This window comes from Spinacia oleracea, chromosome 6, assembly GCF_020520425.1.
Source record: "Spinacia oleracea cultivar Varoflay chromosome 6, BTI_SOV_V1, whole genome shotgun sequence".
Taxonomy (NCBI): domain Eukaryota; kingdom Viridiplantae; phylum Streptophyta; class Magnoliopsida; order Caryophyllales; family Amaranthaceae; genus Spinacia; species Spinacia oleracea.
Genome location: NC_079492.1, coordinates 4105127 through 4128493, shown reverse-complemented (window position 1 = coordinate 4128493; position 23367 = coordinate 4105127). Strand labels below are relative to the sequence as shown.

At 33.1% G+C, this 23367-nt stretch overlaps 1 protein-coding gene across 1 annotated transcript; it reads left to right on the top strand.

The window, feature by feature from the left end:
* Window positions 1-18822: 18822 nt before the first annotated feature.
* Window positions 18823-20043, top strand: LOC130463786 (protein S40-5-like). Its single transcript, XM_056833023.1, has one exon. The coding sequence runs from the start codon at window positions 18933-18935 to the stop codon at window positions 19629-19631; it is 699 nt and encodes a 232-aa protein (XP_056689001.1). The 5' UTR covers window positions 18823-18932; the 3' UTR covers window positions 19632-20043.
* The last annotated feature ends 3324 nt before the right edge of the window (window positions 20044-23367 follow it).

Below are 23367 nucleotides of genomic sequence, written 5' to 3'. Positions count from 1 at the left end.
TTGCATATAACATTTTGTATGTTGTTGTTGTAAATAAGCGGCAAGGGCAATGCAAATTAAAAAGAAAATATGGGAAATTTGAACATTTGACCTATTATACATAGACCTCACTCGTATATAACGTCATTGTGACATGGGACAAATCAGATGTTATTTGAAGTATAGTTTTTCTAACAAATCTTGTGACAAAGATGGAGTATAAAATAATTATACATGTATGCACAATAAGACAAGGCAATACGTTCAAAACTAAAGTTAATTAAAGTTGTTGTAAAAAGTTCATTATTATGTACCACTAATTTCTATTCATAAAAAACATGTACCACTAATTTCCTTTTCATATCAGAATATGCCTCTTAGATTAAGCACATTAATCTTATTAGTAGTTAAACAACATAATTAAGGGTTAATAAATCCAATAATCACCTACCTTACGTAATTAAATTAGCTTAAGTAAATTATTATGTCCACCTAATTTAATTAGTATAGTGGGAATATAAGAAAGCATATACTTTTTGAGTTTTTGGTGAAGGAGATTAATTGGCGGGGTTTCTAAAATCTTGAGCTAAAAGACCCTCTTTTTTTTGATGGCCAAAAGGCCCATTTTTAAAGTGTAACATGAATGAATATTCTTGGGTACAAAAATATATTTTATCTTTGATCTTGAGTCCACTTAGATCTAATCAGTCACATAAGGTTGAATACTTGAATTCTGCTGGTTCATATGTGCCTAGCAGAGCTGTCAAAAACTGGCCTGATTGGACTGATATCTGATTAAAATAAACTTTACACGTTGAAGCCGTAAGGGCACCATGACCCTAGAAAAAAAATATTATAAAATATATGATTGGACACGAGATGATTAGACACAATCCACAATCGGTCATAGATCCGATTTGAAAACCCTATTACTCTGGGTAATAACGTTTGCCTTGTATCAACTCATACAAAGTACGATTTTCACAGTCTGTTGCATATATAGGCGCGCATGTATATTGTGTCCATACATAGGAGTTTATACTTAGATTTGTGACGCTTGTTGGAGCGCTATACAATGACATGATTTTCTTTTAAAGTTTGGAAGTTTTGCAAGTTTGTAGACCAATCTAAATCTTGTCATCGAATTGAGCTAAAACCAATTCAACCTTGTTACACACTTGAACCCTAAGGAAATTAAATCATTAAGTACATTTCTAACATCCTAAATATTAAACACAATAAAGCCTTCATTTAGACTATGTTCATTCATTAGTCTAAATCCATTAAAGCGCACATAATATATAAATTTAAAAGCCTAGTTATCCGCGTCTATATATTCATAATAACTCGCGTTGTTGTCACATTTTTCGCTTCCACTACAAGAAATTGTACTATTAACGACGGAAAATCCCGTCGCGAAAGGCCAATAATCGTTGATTAACGACGGGATTTCCTGTCGCGAACCCGTCATAAAAGGGGACCGTCGTTAATAGAAAATCCCGTCGTAAAACCGTCGTAAAAGACATTTGCGACGGTTATTCCCGTCTTTGTTTGGTTGTTAGTCCCGTCGCAAAAGGCTTTTGCGACGGGATTTTTGACCCGTCGTAATTAGGTTGTCGTTAAAGATACAAATTCTTGTAGTGTTCATCAAGACTAACTTTCCCGCAAACATATTACAATTTTTTTTAACAAATTAAGCAAAATAGGGACTACAAATTACAAATAGGGGAGAAATATTCGAACCCGTAACCTATCGTCTAAGTTTAAAATAAGATTGCATGTGTGACGTGAATAGAATAAAAGCTACCAATTCCTCGCAGACTATCTGCGCAGCAAATGGTTGCACCGGCCTACAAATATTTGGATGTGCAACTATTTTTCATATAATTTGCTGGCCTGACAACTTCATGCACTATCCTCCAATTTAATTAATATAATTATTATAATTGCTTTTTTGTGTGTAAATAATCCAATTATATTGTACTATAAAGAATAAAGATAACAATTTTAATTAAACGACACAATTTGTAATTAAGAAAGTAGCTATACATAATCTGGATACCATGAATCCACATGCATGCCAAACATAATTAACAAAAGAAAAATCTTTTTCCTATGTTGATGGATCACTTACATAAAAGGATTCCCTTGAGAAACCTACAATTAAAGATATTATTCCTAATAATTTCTCATCAAATTATCTTCATGCAATAATAATGTTTAATAATACAGAGTACTAAGCTATGTTCTACTCCCTCCATTTCTTTTTGATGTATCCATTTGGAATCTGGTGTGATTTTTAAGAAAATTGGAATATTGGTTTGTATGGATATAAGTGTAATAATTGGGTGTAAGAGAAATGATTGGGTGTAAGAGATTATAATAAATAAAGGAGTGAGAAAATAATAAAGAAATAAGGTAAGAGAGAGGAGTGATAATGATGGGTGATAAAGGAGGTGAGAGAGTGAGTATATGGGGAAGGGAAAAGAATTAAATATTATGGGTGGGGAAAATTAGGTGGGAATATGGGTAGAATCTTTAGGTATTTTGGTAATTAGATAGAAATGTAAGGGTATTTTAGGATAAAATGTATGTCCAAAAATAGAATAGATTCTAAATGGATACAACAATATGAAATGCTTAAAATAGAAACGGATACAACAAAAAGAAACGGAGGGAGTACTTTGTAATAATATGTTTATTAATAAAGAATATTAGGGTGTATATTCCACTTTGTATTATTTCTCATTTTAGTCATTTTTTGGTTGCACATGCTCGTAGGGGTGTTCACCGATCCAAGCTAAGTTCTGACCGAAAACTTGAACTTTGAAAATTTAAGACTTGGAGACCAGACTGGAAAAACCAGTCCAAAACCCTGAGCAAACCGATTTGGATCGATTGTAGACTTCTTTTCATATTTTTTTAAAAAATTTCTACAAAACATAATAATAATAATAATACTAATAATAATAATAATAATAAAAGTAAATACGGAGTATAGAAAATTAGTGTTAAACGTCATTTTTAAAAAATATAAAATAAAACATCACATTAATTTTTCCATCGTATTAAAGGAGGAAATTAACTTTTGAAGTGGTTCATATTCATATATTTTTAAGGAAAATCGGTCCATTCCAAATTCAATTTTTTTAATTAAACGACTTTGGGTTGAATTGAATGGGACAGGAATGGAGATCAGAAAATAATATTTTTCGACATGGAGACCGGGCTAGTTTCTATACACCCCTACATGGCTACATGCACGAGGAGTATATAATCTTCGGAACAAAACAAATTAATAACTTAGGGGGTGTTTGGTTCGCGGATTCTAGGTATAAGATATGGGTTTAGAATGGTCTAAACCCATACTATATACTTCCTCCATTTTTTAATTGCACCATCTTAGGTTTTGGCACTATTCACATATTCTTATATAGTTGTTTTTTTGTGATTTATATGTAAAGAAAAATATATTCATGTGGGATCTTGATAGATTCGTCTCGAAATATACTTTCAAATTATCAAATTTTTATAATTTTTTCAAATGTATAATGAGAGATATTAATGGTTAAAATAGTGCATTGGCAAGCGTGAAATCTAAGATGGTGCAATAAAAAAAATGGAGGAAGTATGTGTTTGGTTGGAAATTTTAATAGTTTTAAACTCATACTTCAAATTAAACCCTAAGGGTATGGAGTTTAAAATATAGGGACTAGGAGAAAAGTGAGTGTGGCTCATACCTTTACTCCTTGTACCCAAAAAAAGGAAAAAACTTATCCCCAAATCGAACCAAACAAATTAATACTCCAAACTCATATCACCTTGAAACCATTCCTGATTTCGAGCTTATACCAGTTTGCGAACCAAACTTCTCCTCAAGAAATACTCCATAACTAAACATGACTTCGTCACCCCTATAATGGTATCATGGCCTTTTATCATGAAACACCCTAGGCCGTAGCCAGCCAATCTGTCGCTTTATTTCCTTCTCCGTGAACATGCATTAGGGTTAGTGAGTGATTAACAACTTTGTTTGGGTTGAAAGTGTTGAAAATGGCTGGCTGGTTGGATGGACCACAGGGAGTTTGGAAGGTGAATATAGCAGTTAGGATTCTGATTCTCAAACAAACAATTTGCACAAATGTTCTCAGATCCTGTCCAATTTGTACAACTTTTATACTTTATATTAATACGAGTAGTACGTACTATACTCTAAATATCATACTCCGTAGTATACAAATAAAATAAATAAATAAGGTCATAATTATCATAATAGTATAGTACGCGTATTATTCTAGGTTGTCATGCATGACATGGTAGTGGACCCCACAAACTCTCAATAAATTTACTTTTTTTAATTATTAATTACGGATTTTTCATGAAATACCCCCGAATTTTGGCGTAATTCACCAAATGCCCCTCGACTTTCAGTAATTCACCAAATGCCCCTCACAAATGACTTAATACCCAAAATACCCTTACTAATGATGCGCCGTTAGTCCTCCGTTAACCTAATTTTCAAATTCACCAAATACCCCTATTTTAATACTTATTTCACCAAATACCCTTATTCAGAAACTTAATTCACCAAATACCAATAACTTAAAATTACTCATTTTGATGCTCAACGGCTAGTTTTTGTGTTTGAAAATTAGCCGTTGCTTATTGTTTGCTTATAAATACTCTTTTTCTGACTGTTTATTGTAGTTTTCCTATTATTTTGTTAATTTCATATCATTTTTGTCATGAGTTTTCTTTCAAAATCATCATCCACACCCAATGAGTCCACATATGTAAGAGTCCCAAATAAATTTTGTTATCATGGGAGAAACTTTGACATCCGAATATCTGATACAACACTCAATCTGAAGCTCCGGTACAACACTAAAACAGAAAACACTCCTAAAAACACCTCAAAACGTCGCAACTCTTCAAGAAAATAGCTACTTCTTTTGTACCTTATTCTTTATGTGACCAATTAATTATATTTACCACGCAATCGGAAGGTATTCCTTTTTCAATATGGGAAATATCTTTAACATATGCAAACAGATTAAAAATAAAGCTCTTATTAATTTTATTCTAACGCATATGTTCCAGCTACCTTGGCTTCTATTGCTTCCATGCCACATATTTAACGTTAACTCCCTTTTGTCTCCTGTCTCTACTGCCTCTAAACATCTTTCTTCAATCTCCTAACTTTCTCTCAACCTTACAGTCGAGGCATAAAGGTTTTCCCACTTTTCTTTTGAGCTAGGTCCTATTGACATGGTCAGATTTATGGACAAATGTCTATTTTTGGATTTGAGGGAACAAGAAAAAAAATGAAACTAAGGTATGTTCCAAAGCTCATGAACCAGTGAAAAAACATGAATCTTGGCACAAAGATTTGCCTCCAAACTCAAGATTTTCACATCATGAATCCAAGTTGAAATCGAGGTTGTGATAAAAATGTATGTGTTATTGAACTTGATTTCTTAGTTTCTTTACCATTCGGACAATAAGAAAATTAAGGTGTTAGCTTTAGATTGAATTACTTCAGCTTCACTTACATAAGATCCCTTTGAAAATGGGGTTTTTTGGCCTTTTGCTCAGCTAAAGTGCATTGTCTTTACTGGATGAGGCCTGAACTTATTGGATCATAATTGAAACTTACTGAGTGTTGTATCGGAGCCTCGGATGGAAATTTCCTCCCATAATATTAGAAATTGTTTGGGACTCTTACATATGTGGATTCATGGGTGTGGATGATGATTTTGAAAGAAAACTCATGACAAAAATGATATGAAATTAACAAAACAATAGAAAAACTACAATAAATAGTCAGAAAAGGGGTTTTTATAAGCAAACAATAAGCAACGGCTAATTTTCAAACATAAAACTAGCCGCTGAGCATCAAAATGGGTAATTTTAAGTTATGTGTATTTGGTGAATTAAGTTTCAGAATAGGGGTATTATATGAAATAAGTAATAAAATAGGGGTATTTGGTGAATTTAAAAATTAGGCTAACAGAGGACTAACGGCGCGTCATTAGTAAGGGTATTTTGGGTATTAAGTCATTTGTGAGGGGCATTTGGTGAATTTCTGAAAGTCGAGGGGCATTTGGTGAATTACGCCATAATTCGGTGGTATTTCATGAAAAATCCGTATTAATTAATATAAATTTTTTGGTTTTTCCCATAATTTACGGGGCACGTATTTCTTTGATTTCTACGGTATACTCATGCATTTAAAATCTTATACTTCCTCCATTTTTTTAATCGTATCATCTTAATTAGGTTTTAGCACTATCCACATATATGCTTATATAGTTATTTTTTATGATTAACATGTAAAGACAAATATATTCATGTGGATCTTGTTAGATTCGTCTCGAAATATGGATCCTAGTACATGTACACCTAGTGTACAAGGTATCTTGTACACCATGCTTTTTTATTGGTTGAAATTAATAACATATTTATTATCTTTCATTCTCATGTTTAGTGGTTTTGATGATGTGTCAACAAATTAATGGTGTTGTACAAGAAAATCTTGTACATTATGTGTACATGTAGCCTTTTCCTCGAAATATACTTTCAAATTATCAAATTTTTATAATGTTTTAAAATGTATAATGAGAGATATTAATTGTTAAAATAGTACATTGGAAAACGTGAAATCTAAAATGGTGCTAAAAAAAATGGAGCAAGTATGTTGTATCCCTATGCTTGTAAAATATAGTCAACATTATCCTTAATTGTTGTTAATCCAACAACAACAACAACAAAGCCTTAGACCCAAAATAACTTGGGGTTAGCTAACATGAATCGACATAGGAGATCGTCAATGTGACCAATCAAACAAGACATGAACGGGAAGTTAAAAGAATAAACAAGAAAGAGGTGGAAAGTGAAAGTAATGAAAGTAAAGTAAGAGTAAAAATATATATTACAAAAAATATTATAAGGGATAATAAAAATAAGTACAGTTTAAAACGAGAAAATTAAAAATAAGTACAATAAGTAATTACATTTGAAATAGCTTATAAAAGTGAGGTTAAAAATAAATAAATAATTAAAAAAAATCCGTCCACAAAAAATTTGCAAAACGCAAAACTCAAGGTCCATAAAAGGTTTGTTGTTAATCTAACGTTTAAAAGTTCCGTTACTTTTTAAACAAACTAAGGTTTTTCTATATTATAGTCAACCTTATGTTTGTTATTAACTCAATGTTAAAGTAGGAAAGTCTTGATTTTTTTTTAAAATATAACAAAACTTGTTAACATTAGGTTGGTGGTAAGGATAAAAATGATTAACTTTTGCAATTACAAGGGTACAATGTGTAAAATTTAAAACGTTTGGGTACAACGTAGAAATCAATGAAGTACAAGGGTACAAGGTAGAAAAACCTTAAAAAAATAAATTCCAATTACATTTCGGTAATAAGGTTGTGTTCTTTTTATATATAACTTTTTTGACCTATTTCAGAAAAATAAGTTAAGATAAAATAATTTCAGGTAAGCTTTTTTTTATTTTTATTTTAAAAAAGCTTGTTTCTGACATTTTGTACACAAAGAAGTTTATCTTAGACAAAACAATTTTTTTCCAAATAAAATTAATCTAGATACTCCCTTCGTCCCTTAATACTCGTCTCACTTTCCTTATAAAGTCGTCCCTTAATAATCGCCCCATTTCTATAAAATGGCATAGCTCTACTAATGTTATATTATTTCTCTCACTTACCATGTACTTACATAAATTCCTACTTCCTAAAAAAAATCATTAAAAAGTTTCATCCACTCCCATCCCAACCCCTTTATTTGACAAATAGCCCACTAACTATATTAAAAAAAAAAAAAAAATTCATTATCAACTACCACCTAATAAATTAATAAGTCAATTAAATTGCCTAAAACTCTGTATCGATCAAACCGGGACGAGTATTAAGGAGCGGAGGGAGTAAGTCGAATAAAGCTGAAACTTAATATTATATGACCTAGGATGTTTTGTTATTTGTATTAGGTGTTTAGGTAGAGGAAGAAAAAGTCTAGAACATTCATCCAAATTTCTTAATAATATATAACCTTGTTACGAATTATTACTTCTATAGTTCTATAATATTATTATGATTTTGTTATTAGTATTAGCCTATTAGGTGTATTAATTTAGGCATAGGGCATGAAGGTCAATTATATCCTATACAACAATTATTTCACTAGTGAAGGGGTTGGGAAGTCGACATGATAGCCTCTTGTTAAAAATTATACGAATATTTCTTATACATTTGTTATACAGATTATTTGTTAAAGAACTAAACGTATACGAAGTACTACGAATATAAGCATATAAAACGAATGCACATTTCACCTAATAGATGATTATTTGTAATTTGTATATATTGTACGTGTATGTAATGAGATAATCGTTAGCTATAATAACAATTAGCACAACTTAGCTGGATATTATGTATATGTATGTTTGATGGCATTTCCTTAACTATAATAATAAAAAAGAAGTTACAGGGTCGATGATATACTAGGCAGTAGCGGATACAACTTACACAAAGGGTATGCAGTTGCATACCCTATATTTTTTACAAAAATGAAGCAGCTTTAGACTAGATAAATCAAGGTGGCAAGTTGGCAATTTGAGAGAGGTTAAGTATGGTAATGTGCATGCTTTGTGAGGTTCGAATCTTATTAAACCCTTTTTCGTTTACTTCTACCAGGCCAGGCAATTTTGGTTCTAATTACTTATTTGTGTAACAAACAACTTATTTTGAAATTAAGAAAGAAAATTCCTTCTGATTTTGTAGGTTTAACTTTTGGAATTATTTTTTATAACTATAATTCTCAATAAATTAATGATATAAACTTTAGAATGAAAAAGATAATAACATTTCATACAAAATGGCCGGTTCAGAATATATAAATAGATTTAAGTTATATTCTACATAATTTTGCATACCCTATATATAAATCCTGGATACGCCAGTGATATTAGGTACGGATTATATATGTAGTATAAGATGTTGGCATGTTGCTCTTGATATTATGTAAAGGACCGGGTACTTGATACAAAGGACACTTATAGAGTAGATAAAACATACATAGTGATTAGTGATACATGTAATGTCAATTACAATGTACGATTTTATGTCCTGTTACATTAATTTCATGGGGGTAGGACATTAATCCACACAATACAATAATATACGGGTTGATTATTGTATTGCAATTTGCAAGTAAAGATGAAATGCAAAAATAGTTGAAAGTAACAACTCAATACTTTTTGGCAATTTGGCATGCATAATGTAGATGATTGAAGCCAAAGGGGTACGTTTCTTGTAGTGGCGGATCTAAAAATTGTACTAAGTGGGGTCACTATTATAAAATTACTGAAAAATTAAGTACTTCTTAATATGAATTAATCGAAAATTAACTAAAACTGTGCAAATTTTTTCTGCCAAGTGGGGTCATGAGCATACATTGGATCCGCCACTGGTCTCTAGTTGTACGTGCATGTATCATTGGGGATCTAGCTAGAGATGTATATCATTACCGGATACTCGTACGTAGATGTGTACAAGAATATACTACGTAGTGTACTAAAACGGACTTAAAATTGAAACAAGAAAAATCGAAAGTTAAAATAATGAATTTTTGAAAAGTAATTAGATACTCCCTCCGTCCCTTAGTACTTGCACCGTTTTGACTGGACACGCTTGCCAATGCACAACTTTGGCCACCAATTTCTTTAACTACATATTATAAAAACTTATAAAATAATAATATTTTAAAAATATATATTAAGATGAAGCCAACAATATATTATATACTAACATTTGTTTTCATAAACTGAAAATAAAATAGGATCAAAGTGAATTATGTGAATAGTGCAAAAAGTCAAAACGGTGCGAGTATTAAGGGACAGAGGGAGTACGTTTTTTTAAAACATACACGATCCTTGGTTTTAACATTTGTGAAAGCTAGCTTTTCCTTGAAACATACATGGTCGTGTATCTTCTCGCAATAGTTTGTGTTGTTCTATGCAGCTGGACCATATTTGATGTTATTGAGGTTAATGTTTGAATTAAGTTAGGTTTTAATTATGATTTGTTTAGGAATATTTTATTTAATAATTTTAAGATGTATATATTCATGAAAGCTAGCTAGAGAGGAAGGGAACAAAAATTAAGACTTCAAACATAATATTAATAAAAAAATAAAAAATCTTTTTAGTTAATGAGTCTCCTATTTCTCACTTTAATCGTTACCCTAAACTTTACTTTAAAACATATTTCCTTCGTTCCATAACAATATAACATTTATCACATTCATAAATTGATCAAATTTTAAAAAACATTATTTAGTGGAATCTTATTGTATTAGTTTAAATAATGTTTTTTTGGTTTGAAAGAGCCACGAAGGACAACGCGATAAATAATGTAGACGAGATTCGATCTCATGTCTGGATAGCTGGGTATTACCCTCTCAAGACTTTACCACTAAACTATTTAATATCCACATTTTATTTAATATGTTATTGAAGATGTTAATGGTTAAAGGAATATATCAAAGACCACACGAAACATAAATGTGAGAAACATTAGGAAACAAAAACCAACTATATACACTCTCTTTAACGCAACACACACCTAATGAGATATTTGATTAACAATTCACAAATTGTTTACATCATTTTGTTTAAACATCACAATTAATACTTAGTGTCTACTTTGTTGTGTTTCGTTGTACGTTTTCGCAAATTTGTCAAATTATTTGGCAGTACTACTTGAGTTATAATCATGGACATTATTATATTCAACATTTATATATGAAAGCTAAGTTGCCCTAGTTTAAGCAAATTAACTACTATTCCGTAGTTGCTTATTTCATGAAATATTAATTTAACAATTGGATACTTAAGAAAGTAACTATCATAGAAAATTTTGTAATTTTAGAAGCTCATAATTATCTCTATGGAAGTTTGATGTACAAGCTAGCAATTTTGTGTTATATATTTAGAATCTTCAATTGAACTTAGTAATAGAATTATTAATTAATGGACTATATCAATATGTAATCAATAGCATAACTATGGTCTAGTATCCTGCTGCGTACATGGAAAAATGTCAACTATTTATACTTTAGGAACCCTTTACTTAAAACTGAATGACCAGGAAATTTTCCCCTTAAAAAATATCTTGAGTCGCAGAATTAACTTTTCATTTCAACTTTTATATTTTCTGAACAATTATAAACCAAACTAATTTTACTTTGTTTTGATATGTTTCTTTAAAGAAAACAAAAAACCTTATTTGTTTTTCTCGTAGAATGGCCGGTAAGAGAAAACATTGAATTATTGCTTTAATTTGCTTTCACATTTTCATAGGTTAAAAATGCGTCGTCCCCTCTTTTTATATGTTGTTTCTATATGTGTTTATGTTTCCCGTTTTCCCACTGTCTGCAATCGAGGGTGAAAACGTGAATCATTAAAATCTACTTGTATTATTCACCCTCTAAATATGGTGAAAAATCAAATAGTTCCTATCAAAAGGATGAAAGTAATTGGGATGCATATGAAATTGTACCAACTTGATTCTTCAAATCAAGCCATGTTATCATTGGATTCTTCTTGATTCCTAAAGTTTGGCATGGTCCCTCACCCAAGCTCCATCATGGTTCATGAAGATGGGACCCATTAACTAGAAAGAGACCAATAATATCACTCAATTTTCCTACCCCATTGGATTAGTGTGACCCACTAATTGCATAGTTTTGCATAATTTTGGGAGCCCCATATATATGGGGCCGTTCTCCTATTAACCATCACGCTTACCTTACGTCTCTTCCAAAGGCTAACTAAGTCGAAACATTGCATGGGGTCCCCTAGACGTACTCCATAGCTAAGGTTAAACTTCAAAAAAAAAGTAATTATATATGCAAGATTTGATTATGCATATGTAAACTAGGCCAATCATGCTTATAATTAACTAACCCAGGCTATGATGCTCGGGTTAACTGGCATTGTGTTCAGCCTTGTATGATAAAGTTGAGGCGTCATATATTTAAACAATATGAATTCAATCATTGTTTGTCTAACTATTAGGTTCAAACAATAGAGTATTTATTTATATCTTACCCGTGCTCACCTTTTGTGTTTTAACCCATCAAACTCATCTCTAGTTAGTACCACATCACCTCATCACTAATGCACTCTCGATCACCATTCACAGTACTACGCATCATGTCCTTCCTACACCACCCGATATTTGTACGGCCATAAGTCCACGACGCATCATGTTATGATCACCACTTAGTTCAACTATAAAATTGTTCAAAAGAAAAATTGATTCAGTAAAATCCAACTTCTTCTAAAATTACTAGTGTCGCTATCGATATCAAAAGCATGAAATTACTCAAATGACCTTAAACTAAAAACGATTAAAAAAAAAACTATAGGTAAATAGTACGTGTAAATTGTCCTTCCTAATATGTAACTTTGTTTTTTTGAGTGGTTAAGAATTTATCTTCTTTAACCAATGACACAACATAAAATATAAGGAGTTAAGTGGTCTAAAAAGAATCAAACTAATAAAAGAATGGTCACTAGACAAGCAAGTATAAAGTCATAAGATGTAGAAATACATGTATATATGTATATAAGGTGCCAAAAACATCTCCAAAAGGCATTGATAGGGAAGCCACCATTGGTCCCCTAATTAACCTCTTCTCAACCGTCCAATGTGCCCATCATAGGAGACTTCACCATCCTATTAACGACTTGCATTTATACAACATTTTTACCCATTGTTTTTTAACTCTATTTTTTTTTCCTTGTGTAAATAAGTCATAAAAGTAGACCTGATTAAATAGCGGGTCGGGTCGGGATTCGGGCCGGACCTATGCATAAAAAGCAGCTCGTTATGTTCGGCCATGTGAGGCCAAGATTCGGGCCAAAAAATTGTGCCCAAACCCGCTATTTTCGCGCCTAAAATATCGGACTTTTCGGGCCATTTTTGGACCGGGCCAAAATTTTAACTAAAAGGTGTAATTTTGTGTTTCCCAAACCCGCCAAAAAATTTAAAATGTCGGGCCGTGCACGAAAACCGGGCCGAAACATTCTACCCAAACCCGCAAAAAATTCGGGCGGGCTGACTCGTCTTGATCAGGTCTACATATAGGTAATATATACTGAAAGCATAGGTTTAACTATTACATCCTACAAAATGTTATAGGAAATAATTAAACCCTGTGATATATTATAGGCATACTCGCAGTTTTAACCGATAGGCTAAGACATCAATATTATTGTTTTTTTTTTTTTATGATATAGATTAAAAGACGTTATTGAGCAAGGATATGTGGCAAATAACACTCTCATTTTTCATGGAACTTATTTCATGCATGTCATTCACATATATTTTAAAATTAGAAATGTTTTTTTCTACAAGAAACCCATGATCTCAAATTCAATTCCAACCATAATAACTTAACCATGTCGGTCATATTAGATTATATCGTTTTCAAACAAATAATAGTGAGATTCAATAATAAATTTTTGCATAAACGTATATTTAGAGTAAAAAATTTGGTTACGTATGGTCTACGTGGCACCTATATGTACCATTTAGAATCCGATATGTAGGATTGCAATTTGCGACTTTTATCATCATATCATCATAAATTCACTCGATATACGTCTCTACTCACAAGAAGATGTGTCAAAACTTATAATCGATCTTTTGTAGCTAGGTTCACTCACTAGTGACTACGTACTTCTCAATTTCTGATGAATAGAGACTAATTAATTTTACGTCGTGATCATCTCAATTTCTGATGAATAGAGACTAAATTTTATGTCCCATCGCGACAAAAGTTTAACAAGCGACTATAGTGACACGTGGGCAAGAAAAAGACAATGAAGGTGGGACCCAATATGAGAATGATCTAACACGTGTTACGCTGTAGAAAGATCAAAAATTATTGCCAATCCCACGTGGAAGGTGGGTCCCAATAAGGGGATTGATACTGAGTGCCGCAGTCAAATTATATGGGGATCCACATCCACCCGTGGGGTCAACCGTAATTTACCCTGCCAGTGATGCCGATATAACTTCCTTTTTATTAATGGTAAAAAAAATGTATATACGATTATTCCACTTTTCCATGTATTTTATTCATTTTTACATATATATTATTCTATCGTTTCATACAAATCAATCATTAATGTAGGGGTTTTTATTCGACGTCCTATTCCGCTAAAAACGCCCTCATTATAAAAGTAAAATTACACTACTACCCCTATAATAAAAAATAACCCCCCTCCCCCCTTTCCCTCCCTCCTCAGCCCCGTTATTTCCCAGTTGCAAATCACCGGCTACCACCACCACCAGTCACCACACCAAACAACGACCACTACACGACACCGCAGCACCCCACCACAACCACCAGAAACCGCACTACACCACCACCCTCACCGCACTGCACCACCACTACCCTCGCCGCTGTTCTGTTCAAATTCTTTGTGTTGGGTCCCAAATCAAATCACCATCCCCGGTTTCTGTTGTCTCGCGGAGATGCCGCCAAAGAGATGTAAAATGGCGTCGCCGTTCATTCCTCCGCCTTCTTCGCGGCCGCGAGTGGTGTGTTATCGATTTTTTTTTTTAATTTGACCCTTGTGCCGCCCAGAAAAGGCGGCTGGAGCCATGGTTTTACCGGCCCGGATTAGCGGCCACGACCATGGTATATCCGCAGATCTTGGGTGGGTGTACCATGGCCGGAACCGCCAATCCAGGGCGGCACAACCATGGTATCATCCGCCAGTTTTGGGCGGCACTCTGTCTTTGTGGAAAAAAAATTGAATTATTTATTTCAATTTTTATTTACAGCCGTCAACACCCATGTTGAATTAGAAAAAAAAATTATTTTAGCAAATTTAAATGAATTATTTTGCATATTCGAATTACAATTAATTATTTGTTAAATATTTCTAAATTTATGAATACATATGTTTGTAATTGTTTTTACGATTTTGATAATTTTAAGATTATGAACAGATTTTTTAAATTTTGAAAGAATTTCAAATTTGTTTATCAAATTTTAAAATTTCAACATTTTTAAGTAATAATTTTTTTTTGAAAAAAACAAGCTAATTGCCGCCCAAAAATGGCGTGAAGATACCATGGTTGCTCGCCCAGAAGTGGCGGAGCCAACCATGGTTAAGCCGCCGCAGATGTGCGGCTGAGCCATGGTTGGTTCCGCCATTTCTGGGCGAGCAACCATCGTACTTACCCGCTAATTCTGGGCGGCATTCTTAAAAAAGTTTAATAAAAAAAATAATCAAACCTCCTGGGACGAGCCTCCCCTCATGGCCGACGAGATGGTGAATAATATGGTGGTGATGCGGTGGTGTAGAGGTGGACATGTTTGGGGCCAGCCGGCTACTCAACAATGGTGGAGATGGTGAAGATGATGGTGGTGTTGACAGGAAGGGTGGCGGAGGTGGGGTCCTGCCGGCAGTTGTTGCGTGGTTGTGGTGAAGGGGAGGGTACGTGGTGGTGATGTTTGGGGTTCGCCAGCTCCTCAACAGTGGGGTAGGGCACAATTAGTTGCCGGAGTTTTTTTTCACCGACCGGAGAAACGGAGATGGTAAAAGAAAACGGGGTAGAATTTATAAGGGTACAATTGTCATTATATGTAAAATACGCGGGCGTTTTTAACGATCTAGGACGTCGAATTGCGATACACTAATACGCCGGTGTTTTGAATCTCTCATATACTATATTCTATTTTTCTTAAAACACTGTTTTTAGTCAATCATGACTATAAAACTTAGACGGAAAGAGTACGAGTTATAGGAGAATCGATTTTGGCACAACTGACACACTCATTTTGAGATTACTTATTACTCCGTACATGAAACTATACTATGTTCACACAGAGATGTGTAAAAATCAATTTTGAATAACTAGTGGTGTTTTACCTGTATTCCCGAACTAATACGACTCGTGCATACAATTCACACCAAGTTCTAATGAAGTGAAATTTACTTTGTTGGCTAATACTCCCTCCGGGTTGTTTTTTATTATATTGTTTGGACCAATGTACTTGCTAATTTATCAATTTACCATTAAAGATGTCTAATTTTCTATTTGTGAAAATTATAAAGTTGATATTATGAAATTATATATGGTACTGTAGCATGGTTGAAGAAAAAAACATGAGTATGAACGTCCACCCAATTATCCTTTTCTGCAAAAATATTATGAATCTTCATGTACTAAATAAAACTTAACTTAACCAACTCGCATACACTACAAGAAATTATTACATTAACGACGAGAAATTATGTCGTTAAAGGTCAATAGTCACGAGATTTTCTATTGCGAACCTGTCATAAAAGGAAGTAATCATTAATGTAAAATCTCGTTGTTACCCGTCGTAAAAGGCATTTACGACGGTTGTTCCCGTATTTATTTAGTTGTTAGCCTCGTCGCAAAAGGCATTTGCAACGAGAATTTTGGCCAGTCATTAATTAATGATTCAAATTCTATTAGTGAGAGTCATGCTTGTATTCGTTTTTAGATATTCTTAAATGGACTTGGTTAACACTAAATTTATTGTGGATCATGTTTACAAAGAAAGTGAACAACTTGTTTCTAATTTATTTTGGCATGTTTTTTTTAAGGTTATTATGAAAAAAATACCAAACTGGTGTCGTCAGTATAAATTGTGCTTGAATAATGTGATTTTAAGTCAAGACTTTTAAAAAAAGAACGAGGTTAATTTGATTCAAAAAATGGTTACTATGTCTAAGATGATGGTGTCTGATTTATTACAATCATTATGTGAACACTAAAAGTCACTATGCATGTATATAAAAAGGGTTCTAATTTAAAGGGATATTGTAATTTTGAGTACACGCTAATATTAATGTGGACTAGATTCACGCAGGAATAACCCCTAGAAATTATTGTTTTGTATTCATTAAATTGTATTTATTGATTAAAACTTATTTTACATATTAAATGATTTTTTTTTTACTAATTAAACAATTACCGATTAAAAAGCACGTAATACGAAATATTCATAAAGGAAAAAAAATCATTCCCTAATCCGTCAAAACGTTATTGAAACATGAAGCAAGCTTTTTTGAATAGAACTATCTTGTACCGAGTATATCTAAAGTTAGATAATTATTTTTTACTCATTTGATGATTTCAAATTCCCAGAAGAGTAAATCTGATCTAATTAATAAGCAAAACGAATCATCGAATACACGTAACTCTAGATATACTTGTTTTGAGGGTGGAGGTGCTAGACGACAAGAAGATTTTGGCATATATAGCTTCTTAGATAGATAGAGGTTGCTACAACTGTAGTTCTATACATACACACATTGAAGGAAAAATGGTAAACCTAAAAAAGGCTCACAATTAGCTTATCACTCACTCAACTAACAAATCACCAAACAATTTGACAACTAATTGGTGGCTTAATGCCATAAATTTAGCTAAGCCACTTGATCTTAATTTAGTATTGGAAGAAAAAAAAAGTCTAACAAATGTTACCAATCTAGGAAATTAGCCTCTAATCATTGATTTTGCAATTTGCATCATCTTCCTTAGGTTGTATTGTAGGCCCCACATAGTTTAATTAATTGTTTCTAATTAAAGAAATCCAACTAAACTACTTGCAAATTACTCATTTTCTCTTCGAATCAAGCAACTTGAATTATTCCTCTATGTTTTACGTTAATTTAGCTTGCATCTCCCTCCTAAGATCATCTTTTTGTTTTTTGTGAATGTGTAATAAAATACGAGTATCCTCTCTTCATCTCATAATATTTTGAGTAACTGTATGGAATAAACTTAGTTTGCAGAGTTTCTCGATTAGTCTTAAAAAACTACTCTCTCCATTTTATTTTATTGTCGAAGTAGCAAAAGTATCAAGGCAAGTGAAAAAGTAGAGAGAAAAGTGAGTGAGTAAGTGTTCTACAACTTCTACTTCCACTTCCACTTCCACTTCCACTTACGGAGAGAAAGTAAAGGAAAAAAAATTACAAAAACAAAGGTATCTTTCAAATAATTTTGAAATAATCCAACAAAAAGTGGCAAATAATGAGAAGAACAGAGTAAATTTTACTAGTGTTTATATTTTTTTTTCAATTCCACATACCTTAACTAGAAAAGTATACAAATTCACTCAAGAACAAATAGGTTATTCTTACAATTTGATGTGGTAAAATCTAACCCAACTTAACTAATCATAAAAGAATTTTAGTTTCAGTTTCTTTCTTTTAAATTTCCTGAAAACCACCATACAAGTTTTACGGTCTTATTATCGCGCTCAGAGATAAAAATTACCTTCTTATAGAAACTCACATACTCATGTGTAATCGTTTGTAGCTTATGAACAAAAATAGATAATCTTATATATTTGTAAACGGAATTATAAAAAGTGTTATATATGGTGCAATCGTTGTAGAAATTTTACTATATGCACCTAGGGAATTTAGTTAAAATATTCCTAGTCTTAACCAAATCCAATAAAACAGTAAGCAAACATGAATTACTTCGTAGTATATATAAGGACACGCGCCAAGAAATGTGTTTGAGCTCACTCGCTCAATCATCACTCTTTTCACCTTTTAATTTATTTTTTCTATTTTACATTTTTTAAAATTCCAAATTTTTATCAAACAATTCCGTTCCATTCTCTTCATACAATCACATGAATCTAATTCTACCCTGAAATGCAACATAAATACATCCCAAATTCAAATGAAATGAAAAATTTGGGACCCACTAAACACAAATTATAAAAATTCTATATATACTTGCTTCACCTTCAAACTCACACTTATGATTTTACTACTATATTGAACTCCCTCCCATATCTCTAACGCTAATCTCTATCATTTTTATTTATTTGATTTGGTTAATCATTCATTTAAATTGGTAAATAATGGCCAAAGGCCGGAGATTATCCTCGAGCCGAAGCGATAGGCTACTCGGCACGGGCACTACCTATAATTATTACGACCACGGCCACAACCACGACCATGATTACCTCGGAAACGACAATGTTTCCGAGGTAACGGAGTTTGTCGAGGAGGATGTTTGGTCGATGGTGGACGACACCTCGGAAAATAATCACCACCAGTACCACCACCACTTTGATCACATCCGCGAGTGGGTCCCACGCGCCACCGTGGAGAGTGGGAGAAGGGGGAGGGGCGTGAGTGTCACGTCACGTGAAGAGGAGAGGCACCACCACGTGGGGGGCTTGTCCTTGGCATTCGAAGAGGACAAAGCGCCGCCATCATCTACACGCAGGATCCTGCACCAGTACGGAGATGCCACGCGTCGAGGAAGAGGAGGAGGGGGCCCACTACAGGACAGAAACGTGGCCTCGTCAGCTCCAGTAGACGTTCCTGATTGGAGCAAGATCCTCCGAGTCAACTCGGTTGAGTCGAGCGTGAACTCGGACGAGGATTATGATCCGGTTGTCGACTCGGCTGTGGAGCCGCCCCATGAGTACTTGGCCCGGAGCAGGAAGATGAATGCGTTCTCGGTTTTCGAAGGCGTGGGCCGGACCCTTAAGGGCCGGGACATGACCCGCGTTCGCGACGCGATTTGGAGCCAAACCGGGTTCGAAGGGTAAATATCCAAATATGCAACCATAAAATAAACTGCATAAAAATAAAATTTGGTTGAAATTGTTTTAGAAAATATTTTTTGAACCGGGGAAGGTAATGAATGACTCGGGGTTGTGAGTCAGCTCAGTGAGTTAGCGAGTCAAGGCCAAACATGCCCAGCACCCTCTCTTATTTCTGTCCATCTTTGCTATTTATCTGGATTTTGGTGATTATCTAGTAATTATTTTCAGTAATAATATTTAATCCTAGTAATTTTGACAGAAAAATAATTTGTAATATAATTTTTAGTAGTAATAGAATTTTAGAGGCAATAATTGTAGAGTGATAGTGAAAGTTTTTTTTGGCATAGCCTTTTTGACTTATTTTATGTCTTTTGTGTAAAAATTTCATAAGAATTATGAGAACCACTATTTTTAATTTTGGGGTGAAGGAGCATTTGATACTCTGAATAATGACCAGGTGTACATAATATAGCCTCTATTGTACGTGAAAATTAAATTTGAAAAATGTTTGGTTGATCCTGTCCTGAGATCGAACTCTAATGCTCGTACGATTGGAGGATTGCCAATCAAATTTCAATGCTCGTACGATTGGAGGATTGCCGATCTGAAGGGTCGATGTACTATACTCCATCCGTCTCGTTAATAGGTGCATGATGAGGTTGAAATGCATTGGTTAAGGTGATTATTTGATGTGGATAGGACAATAGGGGATTAGGGGATGATGACATAAACCCATATTAGGTGACACTAATGTAAATATGTTAGTAGTATTGCTAATGTATTAAATTGCAATTCTAATTAGTGCTATTATAATTTAAGGTAAGGTTTGATGTGGACTACTAGAGCATTTTAGTCCCTTGAAACCAAGTGAATGGACAAAGCAAGATGCATACAAATACCAATTAAAAACACTAAAAGAAAGTTAGTTTTTATTAAAGAGTTTGTTTTACTAAAAATTATATGATGAAGGTCGGGTTGAAATGATGAAAAAGATATAAAGAAGTAACTTTTGTTTTGGAAGGAAGGATTATTTAGCGACAACAGATTCAAAAGACTGAAGTAGTTTATCATCTACTTCTATTTCCCTTAGAATAATTAAAAGTGTCAAAAGGAATAAATTAAGTGTTTTCATGTCTGATTTTGTACAAAGTGACATATTTTTATATGGAGTAATTTACGTGGTCAGCATGATATTTTATTTATTTATCACACAATCGATTAGTTGTATCTTGTAAGGTAAAACCAATACCGTTTTTGTTCATTTATTCATTTAAAAACCGGTTATATCATACATGAGTTCGGCATCATAAGAATCAAAACTAAAAAAGCTCCAACATCAAACTAGTGTGAAGATAGTAGAAGAAACAAAAACTCAAATGGAAACAAAAACATTGAATAATTGAAAAGGTAGACAAGGGGAATAATGATAAAAATAGACAAGTTTTGTTGTGGGGGCTTTAAGTTATATCTCAACTCTCAAGGAAGAATTGAGCCAATTGGCAACTATTTATTATTTTTATTATTAAGGAGAAATGGAAGTGGTTATTCATAGTTACGTCATGTTTGTTACCTATCAAAGACATTGAGAAATAAGGGACCGTTTGGTTACACAAGTTGACAAGGTCCAAGAAAAATAAAAATATTATGCTAATATAATGTTTTCTTTTTGACAACAATGTTTTTTTTTTTCCTTCTTTCGCTCCCATGAGCAATGAGTAATAAGAGCATTGCAATTGCAAATGAAAAAAAAATGTATTCTTTAAAATTTCAAGTACTAGTAGAATATGCAGGAAGAAGCTAGAGAGAACTTTACTTGCGAAGTGAGCCTTTGAAGAAGACTTGATTCCAGAGAGCAAGTCGGTTTATGTGTTGGTACGGTTCTTGTGACTTGTTGTACGCATGCATTCAATCTTTATCACTAGACAGTGACATAATTGGGTTTGTTAGAGACAATATTAAAGTCGTGTAAATGTACGTACTTAATAAAATATTATCAGACTTTTGTTGACAAGAATAATTTTTTTGCAAACGAGTCCTAAGAGCATTACAAATTACACATGGAGAAGGATGATTCAAATCTAAACCAATCGTACATAGACATTCAGTGTTTACCATTACGCCAATACCTCATTTGTTTTGTTGTCAATAATGTTACAAGTACTTGATAAAAATGACATAATCTTAGTGGGGTTTTGGGCTTTTCTTTCCCCTTTCACCCTTTTTTTAGAAAGAGACTTAAGTTGGTTTTAGTCATTTGCAATTTTTATTTATTAAATTTCATCTTTTGGATATTAAATAAAACTTGAGGTGGTCCTTGTGTATTCTCAATATCAATCACTCCACTATATTATAAAAACTATAATATAATGGGAGTTTATTCCTTTGAAGTTTGATTTATGATAGAATACTAGTTTGACTGTAATTGTTTGTAATAGTTGCTTTGCATCTTGTTCTTCTTTCACTGTTATTGTACTTCTAAAGCATATCAAAGCAAATTTATGAGACTGATTTTGGTCTAGAGATTAGGGTTAATGACATTTGTTTGGTATGCTTTTGGAACGCGCGTGATAACTTAATTCTTCTTTTGTCCTCAAATAACATGTCACATTAGAGACGGTCATTTCATTATTTAGGCCATATTCTGTTTAACTTAATTTTGTCCTCAAATAACATGCCATATATATTAGAGACGACCATTTGACTATTTAGACTTTGTTACGTTCTACTTATATTACAAGAAATTGTATCATTAACGACGGAAATTCCCGTCGTTAAAGGCCAATAATCGTTGATTAATGACGGGCTTTCCTGCCGCGAACCCGTCATAAAAGGGGGCCGTCATTAATGAAAAATCCCGACGTTAACCCATCGTAAATGATATTTGCGACGGTTGTTCCCGTCTTTGTTTGGTTGTTAGCCCGTCGTAAAAGGCATTAGTGACGGGATTTTTGACCCGTCGTTATTAGGTTGTCATTAAAAATACAAATTCTTGTAGTGTTATTTTTACTTATTTATTATAAAATATCTTCAGAAAAGTTCGGTTAAAATAAGTTCAGAAAAAATAAATTTTTCCATACATTTTCACACACAACTAAGTTTATTTTAAACAAAATAAGTTCTTTTAAAAATAAATGAATAAGGTTATACGAAATATATGTTAAATTAAATTCAAATAAGTTCAGATAATATAAATTCATACCGAATAAATCAAATAGAGAGCAAACAAAAGCCAGTTAAGTCACAAAGTTTTTGTTTAAATATATTCCGTAGCATTAGAAGCTGGATTTTAGAATTTTAAAGTCATATAGTATCTTCGATGTCTTTCTATCACCCAATAGGAACAAATAACTTTTTTTTTCTTTTTCAACAATATAATTGACTTTAAACTCTCCTATTTATCATTTTTAAAGTAAATCAAACCCAGTTGTTCTTTGGGCGCAATTTTTTGGCTGCCCTCGGGTACAGCCAAGCTGGCTGTACCCCTAATCAAACGACGTCGTGTGATGCGGGTACAGCCAGCGCTGGCTGTACCCCCCCGAAAACGACGTCGTTCAGCGTATTTTTATCCCCTTCCTGAGTTTCCTAAGTTAGACAACTCTTTAATTTTTTGTTTCTTCTTCTTCAAGTTGCGATATATCTTGCGCTTGTTCTTAGGGTTTATTTCGATTTTTTCTCTCCTATTTTCTCTCTCCTCTGTTTCCATGGATCTCGCAGTTATGGAAAATTCTGAAGCTCTTTT

Excerpts from the sequence above, each read along its gene's own strand:
- LOC130463786 (XM_056833023.1), top strand. The coding sequence starts at position 18,933 with ATGGCCAAAGGCCGGAGATTATCCTCGAGCCGAAGCGATAGGCTACTC.